Here is a 26,991-nt window from a genome sequence, read left to right on the forward strand (position 1 = left end):
CCCCTGAGCCCCGCCCTCCGCTCCCGGGCCCCGGGCGGCCTCCCCTCCCTCCCTCCCCGCCGCCGCCCCTCCCCGCGCGTCGAGGGCCGCGGCCTGGGCGGAGCGGAGCGCGCCGGCGGGCGGGCGCGGCGGGACTGGCGGAGGCGCGCGCCCTGCCCGGGGATCGGCGCCCCAGTCCGCGCCAGGCTTCGCGGACACATGTGCGGCGGCCGCCGGCCCGGAGGCTCCCAGCTCGCGCCGGTGCCGCCGCCCCCGCCCTCCCCGCCATGCACACGGCCGGCGCGGGCCAGGGAGATGCGGCCGCCGTGAGTTCCCGGGCCGGGGCGCGGGGCGGGGCGGGGCGGGGGCCGCTTTCCTTCGCTCCTGCGCCCACGCCCCCTTCGCGCCGCGGAGTGGGTGTGCGCGGGGCGGGGGAGCCGGGCTGGCGGGGCCGCGCGCGGGAGGCGGCCGCGGCCGGTCCCGTTAGGTGCCCGGGGCGGGGCGGCGCCTCCGGGGCCCCGCGGGCCTCCGGCTGGGGAGGGGTCGCGCCCCCTGGCTCTGGGATGGGGGGCGGCCCCAGATGCCGGACTCGGTCTCCCTTTCTTCCCGAGCCCAGGGGTCTGCCCGTGGGGCCCCTGCGTAGCCCACCCATGACGTCACCGTGCCCTGGTGGGGAGTGGGTGGTGGCCGGGGCGGGGCGGGGGCGCTGGGTCCCCAGCGCCCCTCCTCCCTCCCGGGCTGGGGGGGGGGCGCTAGGTTTTTGGGTTGAAAGGAGTGGGACCCGACTGGGGAGAGGGAGACCCACACCCTCCACCCTTGTGGGGAAAATGAGCTTGAGAAAAAGGAAATGGCATTTTTTTCCTTTCTCTTTTTGCCCAGAATGGTCTAAAAACTCGCCCCCCCATCTAGGTCCGGCAGACTTACGGTGGGATCCATGAACTTGGTTTTGACTTTTGATATTTTGATAACTGTCCAGTAGACTTTGTTTCCTTTTTAATTCTGGATGTGTTTTATGCAGTAAAAAAACTATTTTGAGGAGTCCGTGGGCTTCATCAAAGTTGCCTTTGACACAAGGAATCCAAGAACCTTTGGGCTGGATTATACTGGAAGATGAAGTTTAGGGCTGGGCCATGCCCCCCCCCCCCATTCACACACACCAGTTCTGCAAATGGGGAAAATGGGCCAGAGATACCCAGGGATTTGCCTAACATCATGAAGTTACTTTTTGGAAAGGCTAAGACTTTAGTTCTTAGAAGCTGGAAGGAATTTAAGAGATCTTAGATTCAGAGCTGGGAGAGAGTTTAGAGGTTATCTGGTTCCAAGCCCCTTATTCTATAAGATGTGGAAAGAAGCCCAGTGAGGACTTGGCTGAAGGAAATCGATAAGAGTAGAACTGGGAAATGGAACCAGAGCATAACTGAATGCATCTCTCTTTTCACTGTACAGTGTTAAACTGTCTCAGCTTCAACAGGTAGCAGCTATCTGTCAAAACTAGGGGTTTTTATTTATCTTTTAGCAAGGCAAAGGGGTAAATTGACTTGTTCAAGATCACACAGTTAGATAATTAAGTGTCTGAGGTCAGATTTTAATTCAGTTCCTCCTAACTTCTTGGCCTGTGTTCTATCCATTTTTCCACCCAGCTGCTCCAATCCAACAGGGATGCTATTCTATAGAGGGTTTTTTTAGCCTTTTTCTCCACCTTCCCCCCCTTTAACTTGCTTGGGCTGCATACAACTGATTCACTTCTGCTAGTCAGGTATACTAAGAATACTCAGATTCAGAAAGGCTATTATATACCACAAAGAAGTTTCTGGAAAAGCTGGCAGTCAATACTCAACAGGGTCCCCCAAGGGACATTTTGAGTCTCTTAGCAGGCTAATATTTTTACCAACTTTGTCCTCTACTAATAGAAAGGGATAGTGATTCTGAAATATATGGATTTGTATTTAGGTTGAGGGAACGCTTTTTTATAAATTTCAACCAACAGAACACTGCTAAAATCATTTAAAATAGTGTTGAGGTTTTCTTTGAGGAGGGTTTTGTGGTATGAGGACAGGAAGGATATATTCCTTTTGTTTTCCTTTGGTCATAAGCATTGCTCTTATAAATTCATCCTAGTCCTTTGCTTGAGTTTGTGACTAAGTAGGTGCTTATAGTTTAAGATTAGAGACCTGGATTTGCAGACAGACAATTTGAATTTTAATTACTGCCCTGAATATGACCCATTCCCTCAATGGATTGCAATTTTTTTCCCTAAAATGGGAAGAAAAGGCTTGGACTAGATCACCAGGGTCCTTTCAACCTCAGAAAACTGAAAGAATTTTTGATTAGTGGTGATATCACAAATCAGTACTGGGGAAAAGCCCTGTTTTGATTTCATGGGTTTGTTTGAAAGATGTTTTGCTACTTCTATGATGTGGCAGTGGCAGGGGGTTGTATTTGACTTCAGGGTCTCTTCCATCTGATCCTTAATACAAGAATTGAGGTGTAGGAGGATGGGGAGTAGAATACTGTTGACTGATTCAGAAAGAAAAGTGGCCTGATAGAATGGGAAGAATATGACAGTGTTATGGGGGAATCTGGATTCTGGCAGGAATCTCAGTTAACTTTGGTAGAGAGTGCTGAACTTGAACTTAGAAGAAACCTGAGTTCAAATCCGGCCCCTAACACTAACAGGGTGACTATGGGTTACTTAAAACTGTTTTCACCACCTTCAGTTTCCCTACTTTTAAAACAGGGAGGCTCAAATGTGATGGTATGGTGGAAGGACTGTGGGATTTGAGTCCAAAGAACCCAGATTCCACTTTTTGCCACTTACTACTTGCCTTAAAAAGTCAACTTCTCTGGCACTCGATTTCCTCATCAATAAAACATAAGGAGTTTGAATCACACTCTAGTTCCTTCCAGTTTTAAATCTTATTACCCTATGATATGCACTATTGATTAGAGAATTGCACATTAAACAACTCTGAGGTACACCTCAAACCTATCAAATTAGTTAATATGACAGAAAAAGAAAATAATAGTGGAGGGGATGTGGGAAAACATTCAGGGTTGGTGGAGTTGTGAACTGATCCAGCCATTCTGGAGAGCAATTTAGAACTATGCTCAAAGGGTTATAAAACTGTGCATATTGATCCAACAATACCATTGTTGGGTCTTGTATCCCAAAGAGATCATCAAAAAGGAATAAGTGGATAGTGCACTGGGCCTGGAGTCAGGATTACCTGAGTTCAAATGTGGCCTCAGACACTTAATAATTACCTAGTTGTGTGACGTTGAGCAAGCCACTTAACCCCATTGCCTTGTAAAAATATTTCTAGTAGCTTTTTTTTTTTTATGCTGGCAAAGAATTGGAAACTGAGGGGTTATGGGTCAATTGGGGAATGGCCGAGTGCGGGGGTCCAGCCTCCGCGGGGGTCCTTGGAACCTGACAGGAGGGATAGAGTTGGTGAAATGAGTTGAGTCAACAAGTGGGTATAGGCAGGAGCAGGTTGACTGACTGTCAGCTGCTTAGATTTATTTTTATAGTCTCAAAATCATATGAAACAAGCAAACTAAAATCATTTCCTTGGTTACAAAAGTGTACAATTTTCATCATTAATCATATAGTTCATATGGTTACAAGTTTGATCATGTAGTGTGATTATCAATCATGTAGTTAATTTTCTTGTCCCTGCTCAGACCGTGATGACCTCAACCTGCCTGTTGCCTAGTTTGTTGCTGCATAGTAAAGTTATTGATTAAACAGAACTTTCCTTATAATAATCTTTGATATAATTTGTTTAATGGAATGCTTCTATGTTTTTGTACTGCATATGTAATGTTTTTCGATATGCTCCCTTGACAACCTATAGTGAGGGTAGTTATGTTTGTCCACCTGTCTGTTGACTCCTTCAATAACTAATTTTTCTTTCAGCCCTTGTTGGTAGACGTTATGGTTTCTATGACTTTTTATTCTTTCCCAATAAACTAAAGCTGTTAGAGTTCACATTGGTTACCTATACTAACTATTCTCTCACCATCTTTATCATATATTCTTGTGCATGATAAGGGGGGCAAAACTGTTAATTTCCCTGGAATTCTATCTGACCCATCTTTTATCTGGTTTCCCTGTATATATTCTGACATCTCCCTGGAACTCCCAGTGCTGTATCTTCCAAAGATTTCATAATGCTGAAGCCTTTTGTATGTCTCGGGGAGAGGCAGTCCTGTTAAATTTGGACAGAGTTCACAATCTGTTTCATTCAAGGAATTTCTCTGAAATCTTTCCTTTATAGTCATTCCACTATTAGGATGAGTAAGTTTTGCAATCAATAATAGACCTATAAATATAGGTATACATGGAATCCCTATATATACTGAAGAAGGAAATGTTGTTCCATCAGGCAGTGTGACTGCCCTGAGTCTTCTTGCCGCGACTGTGTAAAACAGCTTAGAGACCCTGGCTCCCAACAGCCGAGTAAGCTGTGGTATTTGAATATGATGGAATAATATTATGCAATAAGAAATGATTTAAAAGGCAAATATTAGAAAAATCTGGAAAGACATGAACTGATACTAAGTGAGTAGAATCAGGAGAACACTGTATACTTCAATAGCAACATTCTAAGGTGGTCAACTCTAATGGACTTAGATCTTCTCAATAGTACAGAGATCAAAAGACAATTCCAAAAGATTTGTCATGGAAAATGCCATCCACATCCAGAAAAAGAACTGTAGAGTCTAAATGCAGACCCAAGCATATTATTTTAATTTTAAAATTTGTTTTTTCTTTCTCATGGGTTTTTCCCCTTTTGTTCTAATTCTTCTTTCACAACTTGACTAATATGGAAATGTATTTAACATAATTGTATCTGTATGACCTATATCAATTACTTGCTGTCTTGGGTGGGGGAGAAGGAGGGGGGGAATGTGGAGCTCAAAATCTTGCAAAAACGAATGTGAAAACCATTTTTACTTTTAATTGGGAAAAATACCTTAAAAATATTGATCAGGGGAAAAAAAACTCAAACCCTATGATGCATTTAACCTATATCCCATTGCTTGCCCTCTTGGGCGGGGGGGGGGGGGGGGAGGGAGAAGGGAGAAAAATTTGTTAAACTCAAAATCTTTCTAAAAATGAATGTTGAAAATTATCTTTACATATAATTAAAAAATCCTGTGATAGTTGATATTGTTTCAAGTGTGTATTTCTTCACTAGATATTTATTTGAGTGCCTTTTATATCCATTGTAGCATGTTTTGCTTCATTAGGGATACAGGAAAGTCTAATACTTTCCTGCTTTTGGGTTTATAATTTGATAACCAAGAATACTGTAATTGGTAATACTGTAACTTTAGTCATGGTGCAAATATTTTTTCCTCTAGACATGCTGCTAAAAGCAGGGTTTTTTCCCCCCTAATCTCCAAAGTGGCTTTGTAAATTCCTTAGAAAGTCAAGACTCTTCTTAAGCTCCTTCAAAGGAAGTTGTTGCTTTGTCTAGACATGTGCCATTTAGCATTGGTGCCTATTGATGAAGATTTGGGACTTCATCTTCAATAGGAATTCACCATTTGCAGAGGGTTAGCTTAATCTTTTGCACTGAGGATGGTTATTCCAGTTGATGCCTGCTCTGCCTTTTCTTTCTGTGGTTGAGGTTTTAATAATTTAGTCTGAAAAACAAAAAAAATAATTTTTTTAATCTTTTCTAGAAGTCAGTATGTTAATAAGAATGTTTTCCTATTAAGTCCATTTTTTCCTTTTTCCAACTAAGATTTTAAGAAGAAATAATGGTATTCCACTTAGGAAATGTGGTTTAAAAGAAAGGGAAAAAATCTTAATCAAAAATGGAATGAGCAGAATTCTATTTTAACCTCTTGTAGTAGACAAAGGGAACTAAATGTTAACTGGGTATATTCATATGTATAATAAAATAATTGTACAATAACAGATAAGAATTAGAATGGACCATAGAGATTATATATTTACAGCCCCTTAGTCCCGTTTTTCTAGAAAGGAAACTAAGTAATAAGTGACAAAACTGAAATTTCATCCTTGGATGGTGTTCCTTCTATTTCACCATAATTATTCAACTAAATTATTCAACTAAAACAATAAATAACCAAATTATTGGTGATTTGTTTATCTTCAGGCTGACATCATGGACATATGTGAATCTATCCTGGAAAGGAAGCGCCATGACAGTGAAAGGTCTACATGTAGTGTCTTGGAGCAAACAGACATGGAAGCTGTGGAAGCTCTTGTCTGCATGAGTTCCTGGGGTCAAAGGTCCCAGAAAAGTGACCTCTTAAAGATAAGACCACTTACTCCAGTCTCTGATTCAGGGGACTTTACTGCTCTGCATGGAGAAGCCGCCGTATCTGAGTTACCAAAGGATTTCCATTCTCTTTCCACCCTGGTAAGAAAGGTGGGGTTTAAGGGGTGTCTGGGCAGTGTTCTTGAAATGGTCATATGTAGTTAATTCAACTCTATATCTATTAGATTTTATTGTTGGACTAGTGCTTCCAGTACCCACTAGGGGACCTTCCATCCATCTATTGCAGCTCTTCTGCAGCTTGGTGCAGCCTTGATGGTGGACAATCCCTTTTTACCTTCATTGGGCTGGTCTTCAGAAGGCAAATAGACTCCAGGGTCACTCTCATACCAAAGTGAGCCATTAGAACAGGACATTAGTGGAGGTAGCTACATTAACTTGATATATTTCTCTTGGATAGATACAGTGGGTTTCTGTGAAAATGTTGAACTAAAATTCCATTTTACCACATAATGCATCTTTCCTTTTACACATCACAATTCATCCTCAAGTTTAAATGGTCAGGGAACAAAATCCGCCTCCTGACACTGGTCTTTCCAAGGTCATCTTGTATCCCAGCATCTTAAGTGAGGAAAATAGACAATAAAATGGTAGTTGTGTGCTCTTTAGTAGTTTGGGTGTTGCTAAAATATACCCTTTACACGTGAGATTGGAGAGTTGAAATCTGGCTATATGCCTCTTTCTGATTTCCCTTTATTATCATCATTTTGGTCAGTCCTAGGACTACTCTGCCAGGCAACATTGTGAAATACATGTTTTTTTTAGGATTTTTGCAAGGCAAATGGGGTTAAATGGCTTGCCCAAGGCCACACAGCTAGGTAATTATTAAGTGTCTGAGACCGGATTTGAACCCAGGTACTCCTGACTCCAAGGCCGGTGCTTTATCCACTACGCCACCTAGTCGCCCCCCATGTGAAGTATGTTTTTAAGACAATTCAGTAGCACAGGTGTTCATCTCAGATATCTCACCATCTAGCCCTTGCTGCCATGGCCCTACTTCCTCTACTGTTCCCTCTTACTTAAGGACCCCATTGAAACTCCCTTGCCTTATATTTAATCCTACCAGGATGTCCTTTCTGTGCCTTCTGAAATAACGGCTGAATAGTTTGATGGGTCCACTTATGCTAATGGCTGAATAGTTTGATGGGTCCACTTATGCTAATGAGAAGGGACTAGATAAGGATTGAAGTTAGCCTTTTCTTTCTAGGGATTATGCATTTTTACTGGGTCCTTCTGGAGATAATACTTCTATTTCTTCTTTTTTTAAACCCTGTTAGTGATTGTGGTGGTAGGGAGTTAATTGAAACATTTCCTAAAAATTTCAACTCTCAAGTGAATTAAGTTGCCTAAGGAGATTGTAGGATCCTCCTCAATGGTGGTCTCCAAATAAAGGTCAATGATTAACTGTTGATTGTTGCTGAAGGGATTCTAATAAATGTATGGGTCGGACTAGGTAAAGAAAAGATATACATTTATAGAATATATTTTAAAATGTTTCCTGGGGGGCAGCTAGGTGGCGTAGTGGATAAAGCACTGACCCTGGAGTCAGGAGTACCTGGGTTCAAATCCGGTCTCAGACACTTAATAATTACCTAGCTGTGTGGCCTTGGGCAAGCCACTTAACCCCATTTGCCTGGCAAAAACCCAAAAAATAAATAAATAAATAATCAAACAAACAAACAAACAAATAAATAAATAAATAGGCAAACAAACAAACAAGCAAATAAATAATAAAATGTTTCCTGGGTTTTGTTCTGTAGATGGTTCTGTCTTCCCTCCTTCCAGCTCTACCTGAAGTTAATATTTGTTAGTGAACTTTATGAGCAAGGCTACAATATCAGGGAGAGATTCAGATCCCCCCCAGGTGGCCCCCAGAAGTGAAATTGACCTCAAGCCCTTGAATTGCAGAGAAGTGCTGAAAGATTCAGTAAAGGAAGAAGCATAGGTGAGGGATCAATAGTTGTTAGAATAAAACTATGAAAATGCTGAGAGAGTTTCAGAGACACTTTCCACTCATACTGGGTGGAGAACATAGGAAGGCATAGAAATCATGACAGAAAGTGATACAGAGAGGGAAGTTTTTGGAGAATTGATTGTCTGGTATAATCAGGTTTGTTTGAGAATAATGACTTGTAATGGATTAAGACCACAATTGGAATTTTGTTTTTAAGAATCTAAATGTAAGGGGAGGCTAGGTGGCGCAGTAGATAGAGCACTGGCCTTGGAGTCAGGAGTACCTGAGTTCAAATCCAGCCTCAGACACTTAATAATTACCTAGCTGTGTGGCCTTGGGCAAGGCACTTAACCCCATTGCCTTGAACAACAACAACAAAAAAAGAATCTAAATGTAACAAATGTCATGAATTATAAATCCAATTGGAGAAAGTACATTGTTTCATATTGTATACATCTTAAGATCCATAATTAAAGAAAAAGGAATTGGTTATTTCCTGCACGTATATGACTTGGTAGATGCTCTTTGAGCTTGTGGCCCTGTTTGAAGTGTATAGGAAGAGAGACTGGATGCTTAGGTAGAAAAAGTGGAAGAAGCGTGGAGAACGAAGGGGCTTTTGTAACAATCTTGTCCGTTGAGATGTTGTGAGATTGTGAGGGGGCTTATGTTCTGAAACTTCTTTTTGGGGGGTCTTTAAATTTGGTTAAAACATTCCGGATTCTTAAGCCATTTATTTCTTAGAATATTTAGATCATTTTGTTCACAATTTAAATATATAGAAGAATAATTTCTAAATGTATATCCTTTGAAAATCAATCCCAAACTCTGTGAAAGCTTTTTCATGCCTTGCCTTATCTGTTTGCTTTTTTTCCTTAGTGTATGACTCCCCCTCACAGTCCTGATCTTCTGGAACCATCAGCTTCATTGCTTCTTCCCTCCCAAGTTGCTGCTTCCCAAGCTAGGACAGGCCCAGCCAACACAGGGATCTATCCAGCCACCTCTGCAATGACCTCTATCTTGGTAGCCAAGTTGTCCAGAATGAAGATGGAATCAGGCTTGCCTGGTCAAAAGCCAGAGGTGCCAGAGCCCTTCAGAGCCATGGTGACCAGTGTGATCCGGCATACTGGGGACAGCTCTGCTTCCTCCCACATTCCTGCAACCCAAGGAGAAACGGAAGGCCTTTTAGGCCACAAAAATTCCATAGGCCTGAAGGAAACTCACCACTCAGGAATTTCTGAAGCTTTTCAGGCCTTGCACCTTGAAAATGGTTTAAACCATGCAAATTTAGTCCCCTGTTCCCCTTGTTTACAAAATTCTGGTTCTTCTCTTCCTGATAAGGGACATCAGGGGTTGTGGCCCATGGCACCACAGACCTGCTCACCAAAGAATTGTGACAGTGATGCCCCAAGGAAAGCTGCCTCTTATATTTCTGTCCCTGTTCCTGTCCACCCTCCTCCTGTCCTCTGCCAAATGATTCCTGTGGCTGGGCAAAGTGGTGGAATGGTTTCAGCTTTCTTGAAGCCCCCATCCCAGACAAGCCCCACACCCATCAAGCCCATTTTACCCCAGACTGCTCCACTCTCTCAGCCTGTCCTCATGGGAACGCCAGTGCCTCAAGGCGCTGTTATGTTGGTCTTTCCCCAGGCTGCTCTCCCTCAGTCGGCATCTTGCCAACCAAATGTCATGACTCTGGGGAGCACCAAGTTACTCCCTCTTGCCCCTGCTCCAGTCTTCATTACACCCACTCAAAATTGTGTTCCTGCAGTAGACTTTTCCCGAAGAAGAAACTATGTTTGTAACTTTCCAGGATGCCGGAAAACTTATTTCAAAAGTTCCCACCTCAAGGCTCACCTTCGAACTCACACTGGTGAGTATGGGTTTAGAAAAGTCGAATGTTGCCTAAATCTCAGGCAAACGTGTTAGGAAATTATCCTAAATTTTTTTGATATGAAAATGTGAGCATAAAGGGGAATGTTATGTAATTTACTGACAGAATAATGAGACTGAAGCAGTAAGGCTTTCTGGTTTAACTAATTGTTAACCATCAGTGACTGTGTTCATAACCTGGGCTCCATGGATCACTAGAGGCCATGGAAAGAAATCAGGGACTCTGTGAACTGGGATGGGAAAATACTGCGTTTTCATATTCACTAATCTCCAACTGAAACTTAGAATTTTGTTATTTAAAAACATTCTGTAACTGGGTCCATTGGCTTCACCAGATGACCAATCAAGGTTAGACTGAGTAATGTGTGAAGTCCCTTCCTACTTAGATTTTATTAATGTTCTAGTAATTAGTGAATTTCAAAACTGTACCAAGCACCATCTCTTACTTTGTTTCTTTAATTCAAATTCGTCATATATTAGATGCCTACTTTGAGTATAATAACACTGTGCTTGTTATTAGGAAAGATAGACACAACTCCCTACTCTCCAAGGAGCTCTTGATAATTGATGATTCTGAAGACACTTCAGAGGTTTCATGTTCTCAAGGTTCTCATTATGAGGGGTTCCAGTTGATTGGAATAGTGAACAGACTTTTTTTTTATGTATTTGATGCCTTAGCATATAAAACACTGTATACTTCTTCCTACTAACTTATTGCCACCTCGTGAATATTTTACATTTGCAAAAATGGCCTTGGTGCCTAACTATAAAAAAAAAGATAACTAAACTCTGATAAAATATTGATTAAGCAGGTGGTTGGGAGGTTAAGTCTGAATTAGTCTTTTAAAAGGCAATACAAAAAAAAGGCAATACAAGGGCAGCTAGATAGCTGAGGAGATAGAGCACAGGCCCTAGAATCAAGAGGAGCTGAGTTCAAATTTGGCCTCAGAGACTTAATACTCAGTCACTTAACCCCATTGCTTCGCCAAAAAACAAAACAAAACAAAAAAACAACCCAACAAAAAAGGCAATACAATTTGGTGACTTCAGCATGTGTATTTTATTTTTTTTAAAGAAACGTTTTATTTTGAATTTTACAATTTTCCCCGTCTTGCTTCCCTCCCCCCACCCCCCACAGAAGTCAGTCTGTTGGTCTTTACATTGTTTCCATGGTATACATTGATCTAAATTGAATGTGATGAGAGAGAAAACATATGCTTAAGGAAGAAACATAAAGTATAAGAGAGAGCAAAATTACATAATAAGATTGTTTTTGTTTTGGTTTTTTAAAAATTAAAGTTAATAGTCTTTGGTCTTTTCAAATTCCACAATTCTTCCTCTGGATACAGATGGTATTCTCCATCACAGATTCCCCAAGATTGTGCCTGATTGTTGCATTGATGGAATGAGCAAGTCCATCAAGGTTGATCATCACCCCCATGTTGCTTTTAGGGTGTACAATGTTCTTTTGGTTCTGCTCATCTTGCTCAGCATCAGTTCACAGCATGTGTATTTTAATTCTTTTTTAATTCTACTTCTAATTATCAGTGATTAACTTTATGAAAATACCAACCCAAGCCCTTAAAATTGTTTTTTTTTAAAATAGATACAGCTTAAATATTTAGGTGATAATTCCTCTAGAAAATTTTGTTTGTGCTGGTAAATCCTATCTGTGATAGTACCAAAAAATGCTTCAGCTTAATCTCTGTCTGTCTGAATTGCTGGATATGGAATTTGTAATGATGGGGTTTTGTTATACATGAGTCCAGCATCCATCAGTGACAGCAAGAATATTGCATAGGGTAAGGAAGAAAATAAAAACAAGCCCCTTCTCCTTGCTACCCTCAACTTAATTTAAACATCTCTTTTGAGCATGTTTTAAGATAGAACAATTTCACATCCTAATGGTCTAACTGTGCATGGTACTAAATCTCTTAACCTCACTGGTAAACTTTTCCTTTAAATCATTTTGAAGGCACATTGAAGTGCTGAGTTTTTCATAAGAAACCAAAATTTTGAATAAGCATGAATAATTCATATATATATATATGTATATGATTTACAAGATTATAAGATTAACAGAAGGCCACTTCAGAGATGATCTAGTCTATTCTGGTTCTTCATTTTACAGATGGGATTGATTTTACAGATGCTCATTATTGTCCTAACCCACCTAATACAAAAATAATAAAGCAAAAAAGAGACTGCTCACAATAATCAGGCAACAGAATTAGTAAATTTCTGCATTTTCAATGTGAGTGAACCTGCTATAACAGTGCCTTGAATTTGCCGTTACCTTTTTTGTGATTTCCTCTGGTCTCCATCTCCTCCATTGTAAAATGAGGTTAGTGGAAAAGATAGCTCTAATGTCCCTTCCAGCGCTATAGCCTGGGACTTCAGTACCTGGGCTCTCAATCTTCTGGATATTTTCTGTTCCCTTTGTCTGAGGTACATCACCAAAGATACTGGCTGCCTAGCAGTGGAGAATGAAAATTTCCCTGAGGGTATTTAGACTAAACTTGGCCTTTTTACAGTCTCTTTCCCCTAATGAGTCTTGAAGACCCAGAAAAAGAGATCTTTTGTTTTTTTGTTGTTCACTGTTGTTATCCAACTTTTCTCAACCCCCCATTTGGGGTTTTCTTGGCAGAAATAATGGAATGTTTTTCCATTTCCTTCTTTATCTTATTTTCCAGATGAGGGAACTGAGGCAAATAGGATGAAGTGACTTACCTAGAGTCACCTAGCTAGTGCCTAAGGCCAGAGTTAACTCAGGAAGGGAGTCTTTCTCACTCCAGACTGGACACTCCATTGCTCCATCTAACTGTTCCATAAGAGACTAGTCTTCTTGAATGTAATTTTACTGACCTCAGAGTTAGTTTGACCAAAATTTGAAACTTTGGCATCTCAATGTGGTCTGGCAACACTCAAGGAATTTCCAGTATTTTTGAAACAATATAACAATTGTTTATAAATAATACATATATATAACAATATAAAAGTTAACAGATACATACCTAAAATGGCTCAATCAACCCTGTAAGATAGGTTAGTGGGCAGCTAGGTGGCCCAGAGGGTAGAATGCCAGTCCTGGAGTCTGGAAGACTCAGCTTTGAATTCAGAACTGGCCTCAAACACTTCCTAGCTGTGTGGTCCTGGGCAAGTCACTTAATCCTGATTGCTTCAGTTTCATCATCTCACAAATGAGCTGGAGAAGGAAATACCAAGCCGGGACAGCTAGGTGGTGCAGTGGCTAGAGCACCGTCCCTGGGGTCAGGAGTACCGAAGTTCAAATCCAGCCTCAGACACTTAATATAATTACCTAGCTGTGTGGCCTTGGGCAAGCCACTTAATCCCATTACCTTGCAAAAACTAAAAAAAAAAAAAAAAAAAAAAAAAAAGGAAATACCAAGCCACCCCTGTGTCTTCCCTAAGAAACCTCCAAATGGGGTCAGGAGGTCTGACCAAAAGGACCCTACAACAAAAGCTTAGGATAGTTACTGCAAGAATTGGACAACCAGGTGGTACAATGGATAGAGGAGATTTACTAACTGGGTGATCCATTCCCTAAGTGGGCAAGTTGCTTCGCCTCTTTATGAAACAGAGATAATAGTAAACACCTCCCTTACAGAGTTGTGGGGATCAGAGGTAATCTTGAAGTGATGTTTAAACACTAGCTACTTGGGTTATCATCTCCATTTTTGTTTCATAGTTGAGAGGGAAAGCAAAGAGAGAGAGGCAGTGACTTATGTGATACAAAATAAAGGCCAGGAGTTGTCTGATTTAGATGGTTAATTTATTTCTCTTTTGTTGAACTTATGTGTTTTCCCCTTCCTCCCACTCTTAGGAGAGAAGCCTTTCAACTGCAGCTGGGCAGGCTGTGATAAAAAATTTGCTCGTTCAGATGAACTTTCTCGACACCGCAGAACTCATACAGGAGAAAAGAAATTTGTGTGTCCTGTATGTGCTCGGCGCTTTATGCGAAGTGATCACTTGACAAAACATGCCCGACGCCACATGGCCGCCAAGAAGATCCCAAACTGGCAGGCCGAGGTGGGAAAGTTAAACAGAATTGCTTCGTCCGAGAAACCTGGAAGTGCTGGTTTATCTCTGAGCCCATTAGTTCCCTTGCCATCATGCTCTGCCTAAGGAATCATTCAGGACATAATCTGCATTTGATACTTTTTAAGTCTTTATTCAGAACACTTGCAGTAATGATTAAAATGCAGAATTGACATAATTTTTTTCTGGGCAGTTCCTGATGAAAACATGATGTTTAACACTTTTTTTCCTTAATTGAAGCCCTGTTCACAATTAGGATTTTGTAATTTAAGGAACTCTTGGGTTTTTGTTTGTTTGTTGTTTTGTTTTTTGGTTTTTTTTAAAGGAAAGTGTTCAAAAAATCGATAATCTCAATCACCAGCATTGAAAGAAAACAACATCTTAGCCGTAAAGTTTACAATATTTTGACTCACTTAACCTTTATATTCGTAATTTTTTTTTACAAAATGTTACAGGGTACTAATTTTTATACTAGTGTTTTCTATAAAGGTATTTATATCGTAATTACTTTGCAAGCTGTTTTTTATTGATAATAAAAACCATTTTTTATAATTATCTAGCTTGGTAAACATCATCCAGGCAAAAGTCATGGTCAGTCCTCTTTAAGCTTAAGAATTTTTTAAGACCCATAAATGATTGAGTAGGGGCTTTTTAAAGAAAAAAAATGCATTCACCTCAAAGCATTTCAAAAACTTGTCTAGTCATTTAAAGTAGCTACCCTATAAAGCAGATATAACCTGGGGATCCAAAATGTCAGAGGACCAAGACCTGCAACTTGCATTCATAGTGGATGTGTGCTGTTGAGTAAGAAACTGCCTCATGATTTAAATTTTCTTCATTTAAGACAGTTTCTTTTAGATTGAAATTTGGATGTTTGTGTTCACTCCTATAAACCTTTCCCACTCATCTCACAGACCCAAAAGATGTGAAATCACTCATTTAAACACTTTTTTTGAATCAGAGTCTTGTTGGGTGGCCTTAGGATTTTTAGTATGTTGTGTATAAATTGACCTTTTCAAATAAATGGAAATGGCTTTTTAAATTTCTTCCTTTCTGTTCACCAAAGTACTTTACTTTTAAAAATGAAACACATTTATCAACTGGCCAACTGGTTCTTTAATTTTCTAATTGTAAATGTTGGTTTTATTCAAAATAACTTACCATTCAACAACTTTTTGTGATTGGCTTGAGGAATTGAAAGTGGTTTTTGGAAGCATCAGAGAAAAAAACAGGAAAATATAGAGGGGAAGGTAGAAGAAGTTTAGTTGGCTCTTTCCTTTGCAGTCCACTGCTACCATTTTTTTTTTGTATGTTTCCCGGACCCTGGTGGAATTCTTCTGTTTTATCCATCAAGGCCCCAAAATTCTTTTTTTGTTAAGCATTGCACTGTAGTTAGACAATTAGACAGTAGGGATTGCATTGTATGTTGCACTACTATTATAATTTAGAAGGCTTATGTATTTAGATTTTCACATATGAACATAGTTATTGGCAGTTTACCTTTATAAAAATAATGGTAAATTGAAATGTTGAATTTGGTGTCATAAAGTTTTGTGCCTAGCTTATTTGATGTTGAGGCCCTTATTCAATGATATTGAACAATTCCAACTTCACCTACCCCCTCACTATCTTTAGTGATCTTTATGCTACCTAATGTCACGATGTTATTTAACCTGTATGTAAGTGATGTATTTGGAATTCATCAATTAGACTGTAGAGGTTTTGATACAGTTGTAAAAGTAACATAATTTCACATGTATATTTTATGTTTTTCACTTTTTCTTCCCCCAACTCTTCACTTCCAAATCTATTACAATAGCACTAGCTACTGAATCAACTTCCAAAATTTTATGATTATGTATACTCTGTAAGGTCCTTAATTTGTGTATCTTTTCTAATTAGGACATACAAAATTATGAGTCATACTATTAATATCCTGGAATATGAATGGATTTAAGGGAATTAGTCTTTGAGTGTTTGGTTGGAATTTTCAGATTTTTCATTCCTCTAAAAAAGAGGACTTAATAGTTGATTCTTTAAAACATACACATAATTTTTATTTGTACTAAAATGTTTTTTATTTATGTTTCCTTTCTTGAATTAGTCTAGAAAAGCTATATAAATATCTTTAGTAAAAATTCTTTTTTGGTCCTCATTTCTTTTGTCCCTTTTTGAGTATATAGGGTTGGGAAGCAAGTCCCCTTACAAAGAGAAGTTAGCTCACAAACCAGAACTTCTGTTGTTATTTTTTTCCTAGATTCAGAGGCCTTCATCTGAAATCTCTGGGTATTATGGATTGAGAATGATGAGGCAAATTTTCCCTGTGCACTTTATTGCCTGAGTAATTTCTCTTGATTTTTTTTGAGCCTTTTAAAAAAAAATCCAAGAATAAAATTTAAAATGTTTCATAATTGTTTTTATAACAGATTTTTTCAACCTATTATTTAATGAAACTGTAATGTAACTTTTTTCTTTGAATCATATAAAACTTTTGAATGGCAAGTTATGTGTGTTTTCTTTTTATTGTATAACACCAGTATGTTACACTGTCCATTGTGACTTTGAATCTCAATTTAGTCCCTTAGTGAAAACACAAAAGATTTTGCAGTTTTGTTCTGCTTAGCATCCTTTAGCATCTCTAAGCTTTATTCTGATGGAATATACACAGGCAAATATTGGTAAACTCAACAATCTTTCTGACTTGAAAGTGGGATGGGAACATCTGGATCTATATGGGTGGCCATTATAAAATAAAAAATACTGTCTTGCTTTCATGTCTTACTTTACTTGCCAGTGGGTTGAGTCTCATAGCTGAGAAATGAAGAATTAAGAGAATTTTTCTTGTCAGTAGAGATATGTCAGTATTGTATGGAGGAGGGGCAAGAATTGATGCAGTCTCTTTCCCCCCAGATAGATGGTGACATTACTAATATGAAATTAAAATGGGGGGGGGTGATACTTAGTGTAGTTGGCTGGGAGAATAGGGCAGTTTAGAAATTAGTTCTGATGATATCTCCTCTTGTATTCTGCTCTAAGATAGTTGCCAGAACTTTCAGAGGATTTGAAACTAATTTCCTCTGAAAACCCTGTTTTCATAATCATTTGCTTTCTCTTGGTTCAAAAACCTGCTTAGCCCTTGGAACAACCATTCTCCCAGAGGAAGTCTTCACCTGTTTGAGGTAAACACTCCTTGTAACTTACTGGAGGCTTTCAGGCCTGTTGGTTACCCTCTGTCTGGTTTAGGCTGTCTACTACTGAAATGGCTTTATGGTCTGTCTGTTGCATATACTTCAGCTTTGTAGACAAGGTAGCTTTTAATATTCCTTACCTTTGTAGGCAAGAGTTGGATGAATCGGGTGGATACCTAAAGTGGATGAGCAGCTCTCAAAAAGCTTGGCAAGCACTCCCACCAGAAGTCCTAGTCCTCCCTAAATACCCCATATACCCCAATATTGTAGCACAGAAGAACTCATGATCTAGAGACATTTATATTCAAAGGGACTATTTATGCCCCATTTTACCAGGATGTGGCTGTTGTGCTTGCTACAACTTGGAATATTGTTGGAGTCTTGGTGTAGGATGAGAAAAAAAGAATGCATGCTTTATGCATCTAAAAAATAATAAATTGCAATGAAGGTATTCTGCATGAAATAGGAGCTGAATGAGATCTTAGTCATATGGAAAGATGAGATTGGCACAAACCATTCTGTCTGTGGGGACTGGAAATAGGATTAGCAACAATAAAAGAACAAAGACAGGAAAATGAAGACAACTACCTAGAGTAAAGGATGCATGGTAGCCAAAGTTGAGGAAGGGTCTTTTGAGTACTATGTTCAATACCCTTCAACACTGTGGTAAAGTATCTTAGGTTTGATCCCAAACAAAAAGAGGAAACACTTTATGTTCTAGAGCAAGAGAAAGCTTTAATGAAACTAATAGTTGAAAGAGTTCCACTAAAGAGGTTAAAAGACTCTTAGGAATGGTAAATTGCACAATTGCTGCAAGTTTCTTTTGGATGGAATCAGGTCCATATTTCTCACTTTCCACCCCTGCCCCCATTAAAAATAAAATGTGTTTGATTAAGGATTACTTTGGCAGCTGTGTGCATGGTAGCCTAGGACCCAGAGAGAGATAGCAATTTGTTGCTTTTCATCCATTTTGTGAGATGCTAAGGGCATGGACCAGGATTAGGGATTGTAGAAATCCCTGACTCACTTATGTCTTCTTCCATATTCCTAGCCCCTCCCAAGTCTGAGAAACTCGGTGGAATAGAGATTTACTTGGGAGTGAGAGAGTCGATTTGCAAGGATTCAAGGTGGTCCTGATATCTCAAGCTTATGGTTGGGAATGTACTTAATAAGAATAGCAGTGAAAGGTAAGCTTGTACCTTTAGATTTATTTCTGTTGAAGTTGAAAACAAGTCACAAAGATGTTTTTGGTTTGTAGCACCCTTTTTGATGGGAGTAGATGCAGGAACCAATCATGGCCTTCAGGAAGGGCTGGATGGGGAGAGGTAATTTCCCCACTGTGCGGGTTGAGGAGGGGGTGGGAGGGAGGGAGGGAGCAGCATGGTGGTTTGTCACCTGATGGGAACACCTGTCAGGAATTCTGCTTCAGGGGTTTCAGCAATTACCCATAGAGCATTACATCTGGACCCAAGCAGCAGGAGTCTGCCACTAATTTGAAACTAGCCCATTGACTGAAGCTGAATCAGGATAACAGCATGCACAGAAAAATAACCTGAACACTCTGTCATTGTAATGACCAAGCTTAGCCCCAGGAAGAGCTGGAAAAAATGCTCCTCCCTCCCACAGAGCTGAGGTGGAGGAAACTATGAGTGTAGAGCATTGTTTATAATGTCTGGCTCAGTAATGTGCTGATTTTGCTGATTCTTTCCCTCCGAGCCCTTTAAATTTTTATTTTGTTAGAAATTTGACAGGGAGAAGGAATTTATTTGGAAATGAAGTTGATGTAAAATCAAAAGATGGCAGTAAAAAAAAAATTAAGCAAGGTACTAGCCTCACTGTCAATACATACAAAGTAGAGCAAGCTTTGTGTTGACAGGTAAGAGATGAGGTCATATCAGAGTCCTGACTTCTTGCTTCCTAGGACACCTATCATGTCTTCCCTGTGAGCATCGATTCCAGGAATTTTATGAATAAGTTGCATTTGTCTGGAGCAATGAAAACATCAGGGGAAATGTCAGTGGCAGAAATAAGTTGTCACCCAGTCTTGAATGTATTCCCCTTGGCTGATGCAGCTTTACTGAAGCATTCTCTTCTTACTTAGGAAAGTATTCTACATTCTTCTTCGTGATGGATTCCTGTTCTAATGTTTTATTTTTTAATTTATTTTTTCATAATACATGCCAAATAAAATTAATGACTCTCTATATATACTAGAACAGAAAAGGACATTAAACTCTGAATATCTATTATGTATAGTTTGCCTTTCTTTTAAATATAATAAATTCTACACGTTAACTTTCAAAACTGTCTATTTTTCTGTTCTTTTTCTTCTGGTCCTATTTTCTTTTATGCATTAGAAAAAAATTCAAATTCTCTTTTCTTTCTTTTTTGGCATTTCTAGCACTAGCCCCCCCCCCCTTTTTCCCCATCTTCCCTCCCCAATTGAAAAGAAACAAAAATCCTTGGAATAGATAGTTCCATATATTTACCTTAGAGTTATTTGATTTTTAGTTTTCATATTATTAGTGATAGCATTCCTTCAGATAGTTGTTAGTAGTTTACAATTCAATTTGTAGAATTATTTGTTCATATCTTTTGAAAATAACTTATTTATTGGGAAATGGCTTTTGGTGTTATATCTAAATATATACACATGTTCATAAATATGTGTGAATACACACATATAGTCTGTTAATTCTTATATATTTTGAATACCAAAACCATATCTGAAAAACTTAATACAATTCTTACCCTTCCCCCCAATTCAATCAATCTTTTGTTTGCTTATCTCAGGTACTTTAATGTAGTTTGTGCAAAAGCTTTTCAGTTTCATGGAGTGAAAGTTATTTATTTTATCTTTTGTAATTACCTCTATCCTTAGTTAAGAACACATGTCCTGACATAGTTGTGAGAGGTTATGGTCTGCTTCTCTTTAGATGTTTTTTCTTTGTTCTATGATCCTAAATATTAAGATTCCATGTCCATTTAGGCTGTGTTGTAGAATATGATGTAAGTTGTTAGTCTAAACTTAATTTCTGCCAGACTACAGTATCTTTCCTAGCAGTTTTTTTTTTTTATCAAATAGAGAATATTTTCCTAAGTAATTTATGCTTTCTTGTTTATGGAACACTGGGTAATTGAGTTCCATTTTTTCTGATCCTCCTTTGCCTAATTTGTTCCATTGATCTACCTCTCTATTGTTTAATCAGTACCAGATGGTTTTGATGATTACTGCTTTATAATATAATTTGGGGTCAGAGAGTGCTATTCCCTTTTTTGTCTCTTCCATTTACCATTATTTTATTTGCCATTCTATATCTTTTATTTTTCAGATAATTTTTTTATTATTTTAAGCTAGCATTTTTGTTATTATTTTGAATATATTTTCTCTTTATGGGATTTTTATTATAGAGCCATAGCAAAGCTATTGATTTTTGAGCATTTGATTTGAAGCCTACAGTTTTGTAGAACTTAGAAATTGTCTCAAATAACATCTTTACTGATTCCCTTTTCTAAGTAAATCATTATATTCCCAGTAAATAAGGATGGATAGTTCTATCTCCTCTATACTTGTCTTTATGCCTCTCTTTTTTTGTCTTTAATTATCACTAGCATTTTAGGGTTGAATCAAATACTAATGAGGAAAGTAAATTTATTGCTTTACTTCTGTTTTTGTTGGGAAGGGTTCTAATGTATCTCTATTGATACTTACTTTTGTTTTAATTAAATACTTTTTGATGTTAGAAAAATGATGTTAGAAAAATGTCCCTCCATCCTTATATTTTATAGGGGTTAAGTATAAATGCATATTATATTTTCTCAAAGGTCTCTTCTGCTTATCTGTTTTAAATATGATTATGACCAGCCTTGTATCCTTGCTATAAATTCAACTTGATCATGTTGAATGAATTTCCTGGATGAATTGCTCTAGTCTTTCAGGATTTTATTTAAAATTTCTGGGTCAATATCCATAAATTATATTGACTTCTAGTTCTTCTGGGCTTTATCTTTTCTTGGTTTTAATCCTCTCATAAAAGGAATGGCAGGATGTTTTTCTTTTTCAGTTTTTGAGAATGATTTATGCTGTATTGGAATTAATTGTTATTTAAAAATTTCATAGTTTCTACTATGAATCCATCAGCAACAGTACTTCTTTTAGTCATTCCTTTATGGCTGGTTCTATTTCCTTTTTTTGGACTCTTTTTTAATTAGATTGTTTAAAATCTGATCAATTTTAGTAATCCCTTAATCTCTCTGTTCCTTACTTTTCTCATCCTTAAAATGTGAATATAAATGATGCCTGTAGTACCCTTGCCTTTATGAAGTCCATGTTTAGCTAATAAAAGTTAATATTTATATGATGATTTAAACTTTGCAAAATGCTTTACAAATATTATTTCATTTGATCTTCACAACAACATTGATAGATTGGTACTATTATTTTTTAAATTAATATTTTATTTGTTTTCCAACTATATACAATAGTAGTTTCTACCCATCATTTTCTGTAAGGTTTTGCCCTTCCCTCCCCCCTCCTTCCACAGAAGGCAGTCTGGTAATCTTTACATTGTTTCCATGCTATACATTGAAATTGAATGTGTTGGGAGAGAAATCATACCTTGAGAAGTAAAATAAAATATTAGAGATGGCAAAATTATGTAATACATAAGACACATTTTTATAAAAAAATGAAGGTAATAGACTTTGGTCTTTGTTTAAACTCCAAAGTTCTTTCTCTGGATACACTTGGTATTCTCCATTGCAGATACCCTAAAATTATCCCTGATTATTGCACTGATGGAATGAGCAAGTTCAATAAGATTGATCATCAACCTCATGTTGCCATTACAGTGTTCTTCTGGTTCTGCTCATCTCTCTCATCACCAGTTCATGCAAGTCTTGTCAGGCTTCTCTGAAATCCCATCCCTCTTGGTTTCTAATAAAACAATAATGTTCCATAACGTACATATACCATAATTTGTTAAGCCATTCCCCAATTGATGGGCATTCACTTGATTTCCAATTCTTTGCTACCATAAACAGGGCTGCTGTGAATATTTTTGTACAAGTGTACAAGTTTTTATCCTTTTGTACAAGTTTTTATCTTTTATATTTTTGTACAAGTGATGTTTTTATCTTTTTTTATGTTCTCTTCAGGGTATAGAGATTGGTACTATTATTAATCCCATTTTATAGATGAGGAAACTGAAGCAGGCAGCTGTTAAGGTACTTGCCCAAGGTCACATAGTTTGTAAGTGTCTGAAGTAGGATTTAAACTCAAGAATTTCTGACTTCTGACCCAGGGCTGTTTACCCTGCAATGTTTCTGTGTTTCATGAAGTAGCCAAAATACTTTGTAAACCTTGAAACCCCATGGGCATGTCAGCTCTTATAATTAAGCAATCCTATAATGAAAATCTTAAGCAGAAATGATAATAAATTTGTTCACATTTATACAACACTTTAATGTTCTATCTACCATCTACTTTTCATCCCCATAATAACCCTGTGAGGTAGATTTAATTATTTCCCTCATTATGTTGTTCTTGGTCATTTTTACTCATATTCAACTCTTTGTGAATTTTCTTGGTAAAGATACCAGAATGGATTTCTATTTCCCTTTTCTGGCTCATTTTTCAAATGAGAAAACTGAGGCAAAGAGGTTAAATGGCTTGCCCAGAGTCACACAGCTAATAAGTGTCTGAGGTTAGATTTGAACTCAGTTGTTCCTGACACTAGGACCTCTCTCCCCCGGATGCCCTCATTATGCTTATGTGAAAATTGGGAGTCCAGAGCTCCATAACTCCAAACTCCAAAATAAAACTATCTCATTTTGTGATCTTGAGCACTGTATCCCTAAAGTCCAAAAGAAAACTATTTTACTCTTCGATCTTCCTCTTTGTTTTCCTTTATGGTGTTTGTTTTTGTGATTAGTCTCATCTCTTGTTCTCCCTGCTCACTCCATTACGTTAGTGCTTCTGTTTGATAAACTCATTGCTCATCGCTCAAGGCTTTCCTACTCAGAGAGGAGGACGTTCCAACTGGAAATGTCTCCACCACTAGCAGACTGAATGATGGCTTCCTGTTCCTAAACCTCTCCGGAAATCTGATCTACTTTGGAAACTCCAACAACCCTGTTTTGTCTTTTTTAGCTTGGATCCTGAACAAGAGCCCAGTTCATTCCTGGCAGGGACAATGTGTCCCCGAGGTTCAGCAGAAAGAGGACCTGGATTCAAAACCCAATTCTGCTACTTAACTACTTCTACAAAGCCAGGCAAGTCCTTCTCCCTTTCTAGGTCTCAGTCTCTTTATCTGCAAATAAGGGAAGTCAGAGGAAGGGAGGGGAAAAAATAAGCATTTCTAATCATATTTCTAATTATAGGTGTCCCTCAAGGTCCCTCTTCTCTCTAGACTATTACTATTGATGATCTCATCAACTTGCTATATGCTCTTACCCTAATCTCTCTGCTGACTTCAAACCTTAATCTCAAACTGGAGGTCCAGAAGACATTTTAAACTCTATATGTACAAAACAGAGCTCATCTTTTCTTCAAAAAACTCCCCCTGGTTGCTATAGAGGACTACACCATCCTCCCTGTCCCTCCAGCTCACAACTTTGTAGTCATCCTAGATTTTGCATTACCTCTCACCCCCATTTCTAAACTATTGCCAAAGTCTGTTTATTTCACCTTTGCAACCTAACCCTGCCACCAAACTGGTGCTGGCCCTATGGGAGAATCTGCCTGCCTCAAGTCTCCCTCTCCTTCAATCCATTCTCCATTCAGTGCTAAAGTGATTTTTCTAAAGGGCCGGTCCAGTCATGTCACCCTCCTACTCAGTGAACTGCAGTGGCTTCCTATTGCCATCAGTATCACATACAAAATGTTCTGTTTTAACTTTCAAAGCCCTTCATAAACTAACCTCCTCTCACATTTCCAGTCCTTACACCCTATTCTTTGCTTTAGTGATGCTTACTTCCTAGATGTCCCACAAACAAGACACGCATCTCTTCCCTCTGATCATTTTCTCTGTCATGCCCCCCATATCTGGAATGTTCTCCCTCCTTCAATCTGACCTCTCTGGATTTCTTTGATTTCCAATAAAAATCCTACCTAATATAGAAAGCCTTTCTCAATCCTTCTTAATTCCATTGCCCTCCCTTTATTATTTCCTATTTAACTTGTATAAAACTTACTTTGCATATATTTATTTTTATGTTGTCTCTTGATTAGGTTGAAAAATCCCTGAGGGGAAAGTGGTCTGGTGCCTCTTTTTGCATTCCTATCACTTAGCAAAGTGTCTGGCACAAGATAGTTATACTGATTAATTATCTACTATATGCTAGATGCCGTGTCATTTGCTAATATTTGTTCCTCATGACAATCTTGTGAGACTGATAATATTTTGATTCCCATATGGCAGATGAGGAAACTGAGGAAGATAGAGGTCAAGTGGCTTGTCCAAGGTCACATAGGTAGTAAATAATTTAGGCTGAATTTGAATTCTAGCCTAATTCCAGGTCAGCTACCAACATAATCTCTGAGAACCCTAAAATTACAATCTTAATTGCTGCCCACAGTTTCATGTGTTGGCCAGTGAATGACCTTTGCCCACCTGCTTGAAGAGCTGCCTAGTGTCTCTCCTGCTCTTGACCTCTTCACTAAGTTTCCTTCCCAAAACTTTACTTTTCCTATCATGAGCTGTTATGCACCTTGTCTTGGCTAGATTATAGTCTTCAATGACCTCTTGGTAATTAATAGAGGTTCTTTAAGAAGATACCATTTTAGATGAATTTGCTAATGCCTACTACATAGGTTTTGGGCAGTTAGATGACGTGCTGGATAGAATGCTGTGTTTGTAGTCAGCAAGATCTGAGTTCAAATTCAGCCTCCGGCACTATATGGGTAAGTTATTTGACCTTGTTTGCCTTAGTTTCCTCATTTGTAAGAGTTGGAAAAGGAAATGACAAACCACTCCAGTATCTTTTTCAAGAAAACCCCTTTCAGGTTACCAAGTTACCAACTGAACAACAATAACTACATAGGCTAATCCTAACTTGGTATTTATGCCCCTCGTTAAAGTGTACAAATACATTATCATTTTTGCTACTCACTATGACGCCAGTTTTCTTGTCACCATTTTAGAGATGAAGAAACAGAAGTTGGGAGAAATTAAACACTTAAGGTCACACAGTAAGTGTATAACAGGGCTCAGATTCTGACCCCAAGACCAATATTCTTTCCTTCATGCCATGTTGCCTCTCTACAAGAGCCAGAATGGACAGAAGGAAAGAAAATATAGATGAGGGGAAATATTTAATTAAGCACTGCATGTATGTAGTTGTTGTTTTTCTGTTGTGTTCAATTTGTTGTGTGCCCTTTTAGGATTTTCTTGGCAAAGACACTGGAGTGGTTTGATATTTCTTTCATTAGTTTATTTTACAGATGTGGAAATTGAGGCAAATGGGAATAAGTGACTTACTCAGGGTCACTCAGTTAAGTAAATGTCTGAGGGCAGATTTGAGCTTGGGTCTTTCTGACTGCAGGCCCATTGCTTTATTCACTTAATAACCAGCTACTATGTGGTAAGTACTGAAGGGGACTTAATTTTCTTTTCCTTGCTGACATCTACTCTCTGATTCCTTCCATCACAATCTGGGACTGTCAAACAGAGTTTTAGGTACTCATCAACTGATTAACCCATGGATATTGGGTAGCTAAAAAAATATGAACTTAAAAATTTCACCTCTATCATTTAGGACCTGTGTGATGGTGCCCTTTTCTGGGTTTCAGTTTTTCCAGTGATAAACTGTAAAATAAGCTCCTTTCTAGCTCTAAATCTTAGAGATCCTCTCAGCCAATGTAGAAATTATAGTATTTTTTTTTAGAAAAAAATATTGTCAGGGAGTAGTTCCTTTTCTTTTAAAAAGATTCTGGGTCCCAGCCATTATACAGTAGACAGAGAAATCTCTTGAGATACACAACCAAAAGGAGATGCCCTAAAGAGCTGTTGGAGAGTTTGAGAGAACAGAAATATATTCATGGATATGGACTGAAGGCCATAAGCAGCTTTAGTCACTTGAGGCCAATTGCAGCTTTGTGGATCAGGATCTCAGATATCATACTTCAGCTAGCAATGGACTTGAAAGAAAGCCAGCTCTGGCATCAAGAATCTTTCTATGAATAGGAGAAGATGCTGGAAGCAGAGGTGGGCAACCTGCCCTGTAGAGATGATTCAGGGAGAAACTTTGAGAGAAAGGATGCCTAGGATTCATAAGTACAGTAGCCACAGTTTTGTATATCCACCTCCTCTAATAGTATTTTGAATTCACTTTTCCCCAGTGACTTTATATATAAAATGTTTTATAGCTTTTTATTCTGTGCCATTTTGGCAAATGACTCTGCTAAGTTTTTCTACTTCCTAATCATTAGCAGGAAATATTAGTGGGGGCTTCTGAGCTGGGAGCTGTAATAATCGGAGGTTTGAAAATAATCAGATACTGACATAGTTCTGACCATAAATGATGCCAACTAGTGATCAGGTGGCATTATGAGCCACTGGTTAGTTTCTGGGAAACCAAAATCTTTGAGTCCTGGGTGGAGTATGGT

General features: G+C 38.6%; 1 protein-coding gene across 5 annotated transcripts; it reads left to right on the forward strand.

Annotated features, from left to right (window-relative positions):
• Nucleotides 1-217: 217 nt before the first annotated feature.
• On the forward strand, nucleotides 218-24,142 carry KLF11 (KLF transcription factor 11). Of its 5 annotated transcripts, none has more exons than XR_012473413.1 (6): nucleotides 218-305; nucleotides 6,114-6,380; nucleotides 9,127-10,117; nucleotides 13,982-14,187; nucleotides 18,436-18,571; nucleotides 23,536-24,142. XR_012473413.1 is itself a non-coding variant. In XM_074209655.1 (5 exons), exons 1-5 carry the CDS (start codon nucleotides 267-269, stop codon nucleotides 23,545-23,547), a joined length of 1,515 nt encoding a protein of 504 aa, XP_074065756.1. In that variant the 5' UTR covers nucleotides 218-266; the 3' UTR covers nucleotides 23,548-24,129. The 5 variants fall into 5 exon arrangements, 3 of the variants coding, with proteins under 3 accessions (XP_074065756.1, XP_074065755.1, XP_074065754.1); XR_012473414.1 differs by lacking the exon at nucleotides 23,536-24,142 and adding an exon at nucleotides 19,306-19,845; XM_074209655.1 differs by lacking the exon at nucleotides 18,436-18,571 and having other exon boundaries at nucleotides 23,536-24,129.
• The last annotated feature ends 2,849 nt before the right edge of the window (nucleotides 24,143-26,991 follow it).

Source organism: Macrotis lagotis, chromosome 1, assembly GCF_037893015.1.
Source record: "Macrotis lagotis isolate mMagLag1 chromosome 1, bilby.v1.9.chrom.fasta, whole genome shotgun sequence".
Classification (NCBI taxonomy): Eukaryota; Metazoa; Chordata; class Mammalia; order Peramelemorphia; family Peramelidae; genus Macrotis; species Macrotis lagotis.

What these genes read in the sequence shown, in the direction of transcription:
- KLF11 (XM_074209653.1), top strand. Translation starts at nt 267, where the DNA reads ATGCACACGGCCGGCGCGGGCCAGGGAGATGCGGCCGCC. An exon ending in TCCATTCTCTTTCCACCCTG is followed by an intron (nt 6,381 to 9,126) that starts GTAAGAAAGGTG and finishes TTTTTTCCTTAG; the next exon opens with TGTATGACTCCCCCTCACAG. An exon ending in TCACCTTCGAACTCACACTG is followed by an intron (nt 10,118 to 13,981) that starts GTGAGTATGGGT and finishes TCCCACTCTTAG; the next exon opens with GAGAGAAGCCTTTCAACTGC.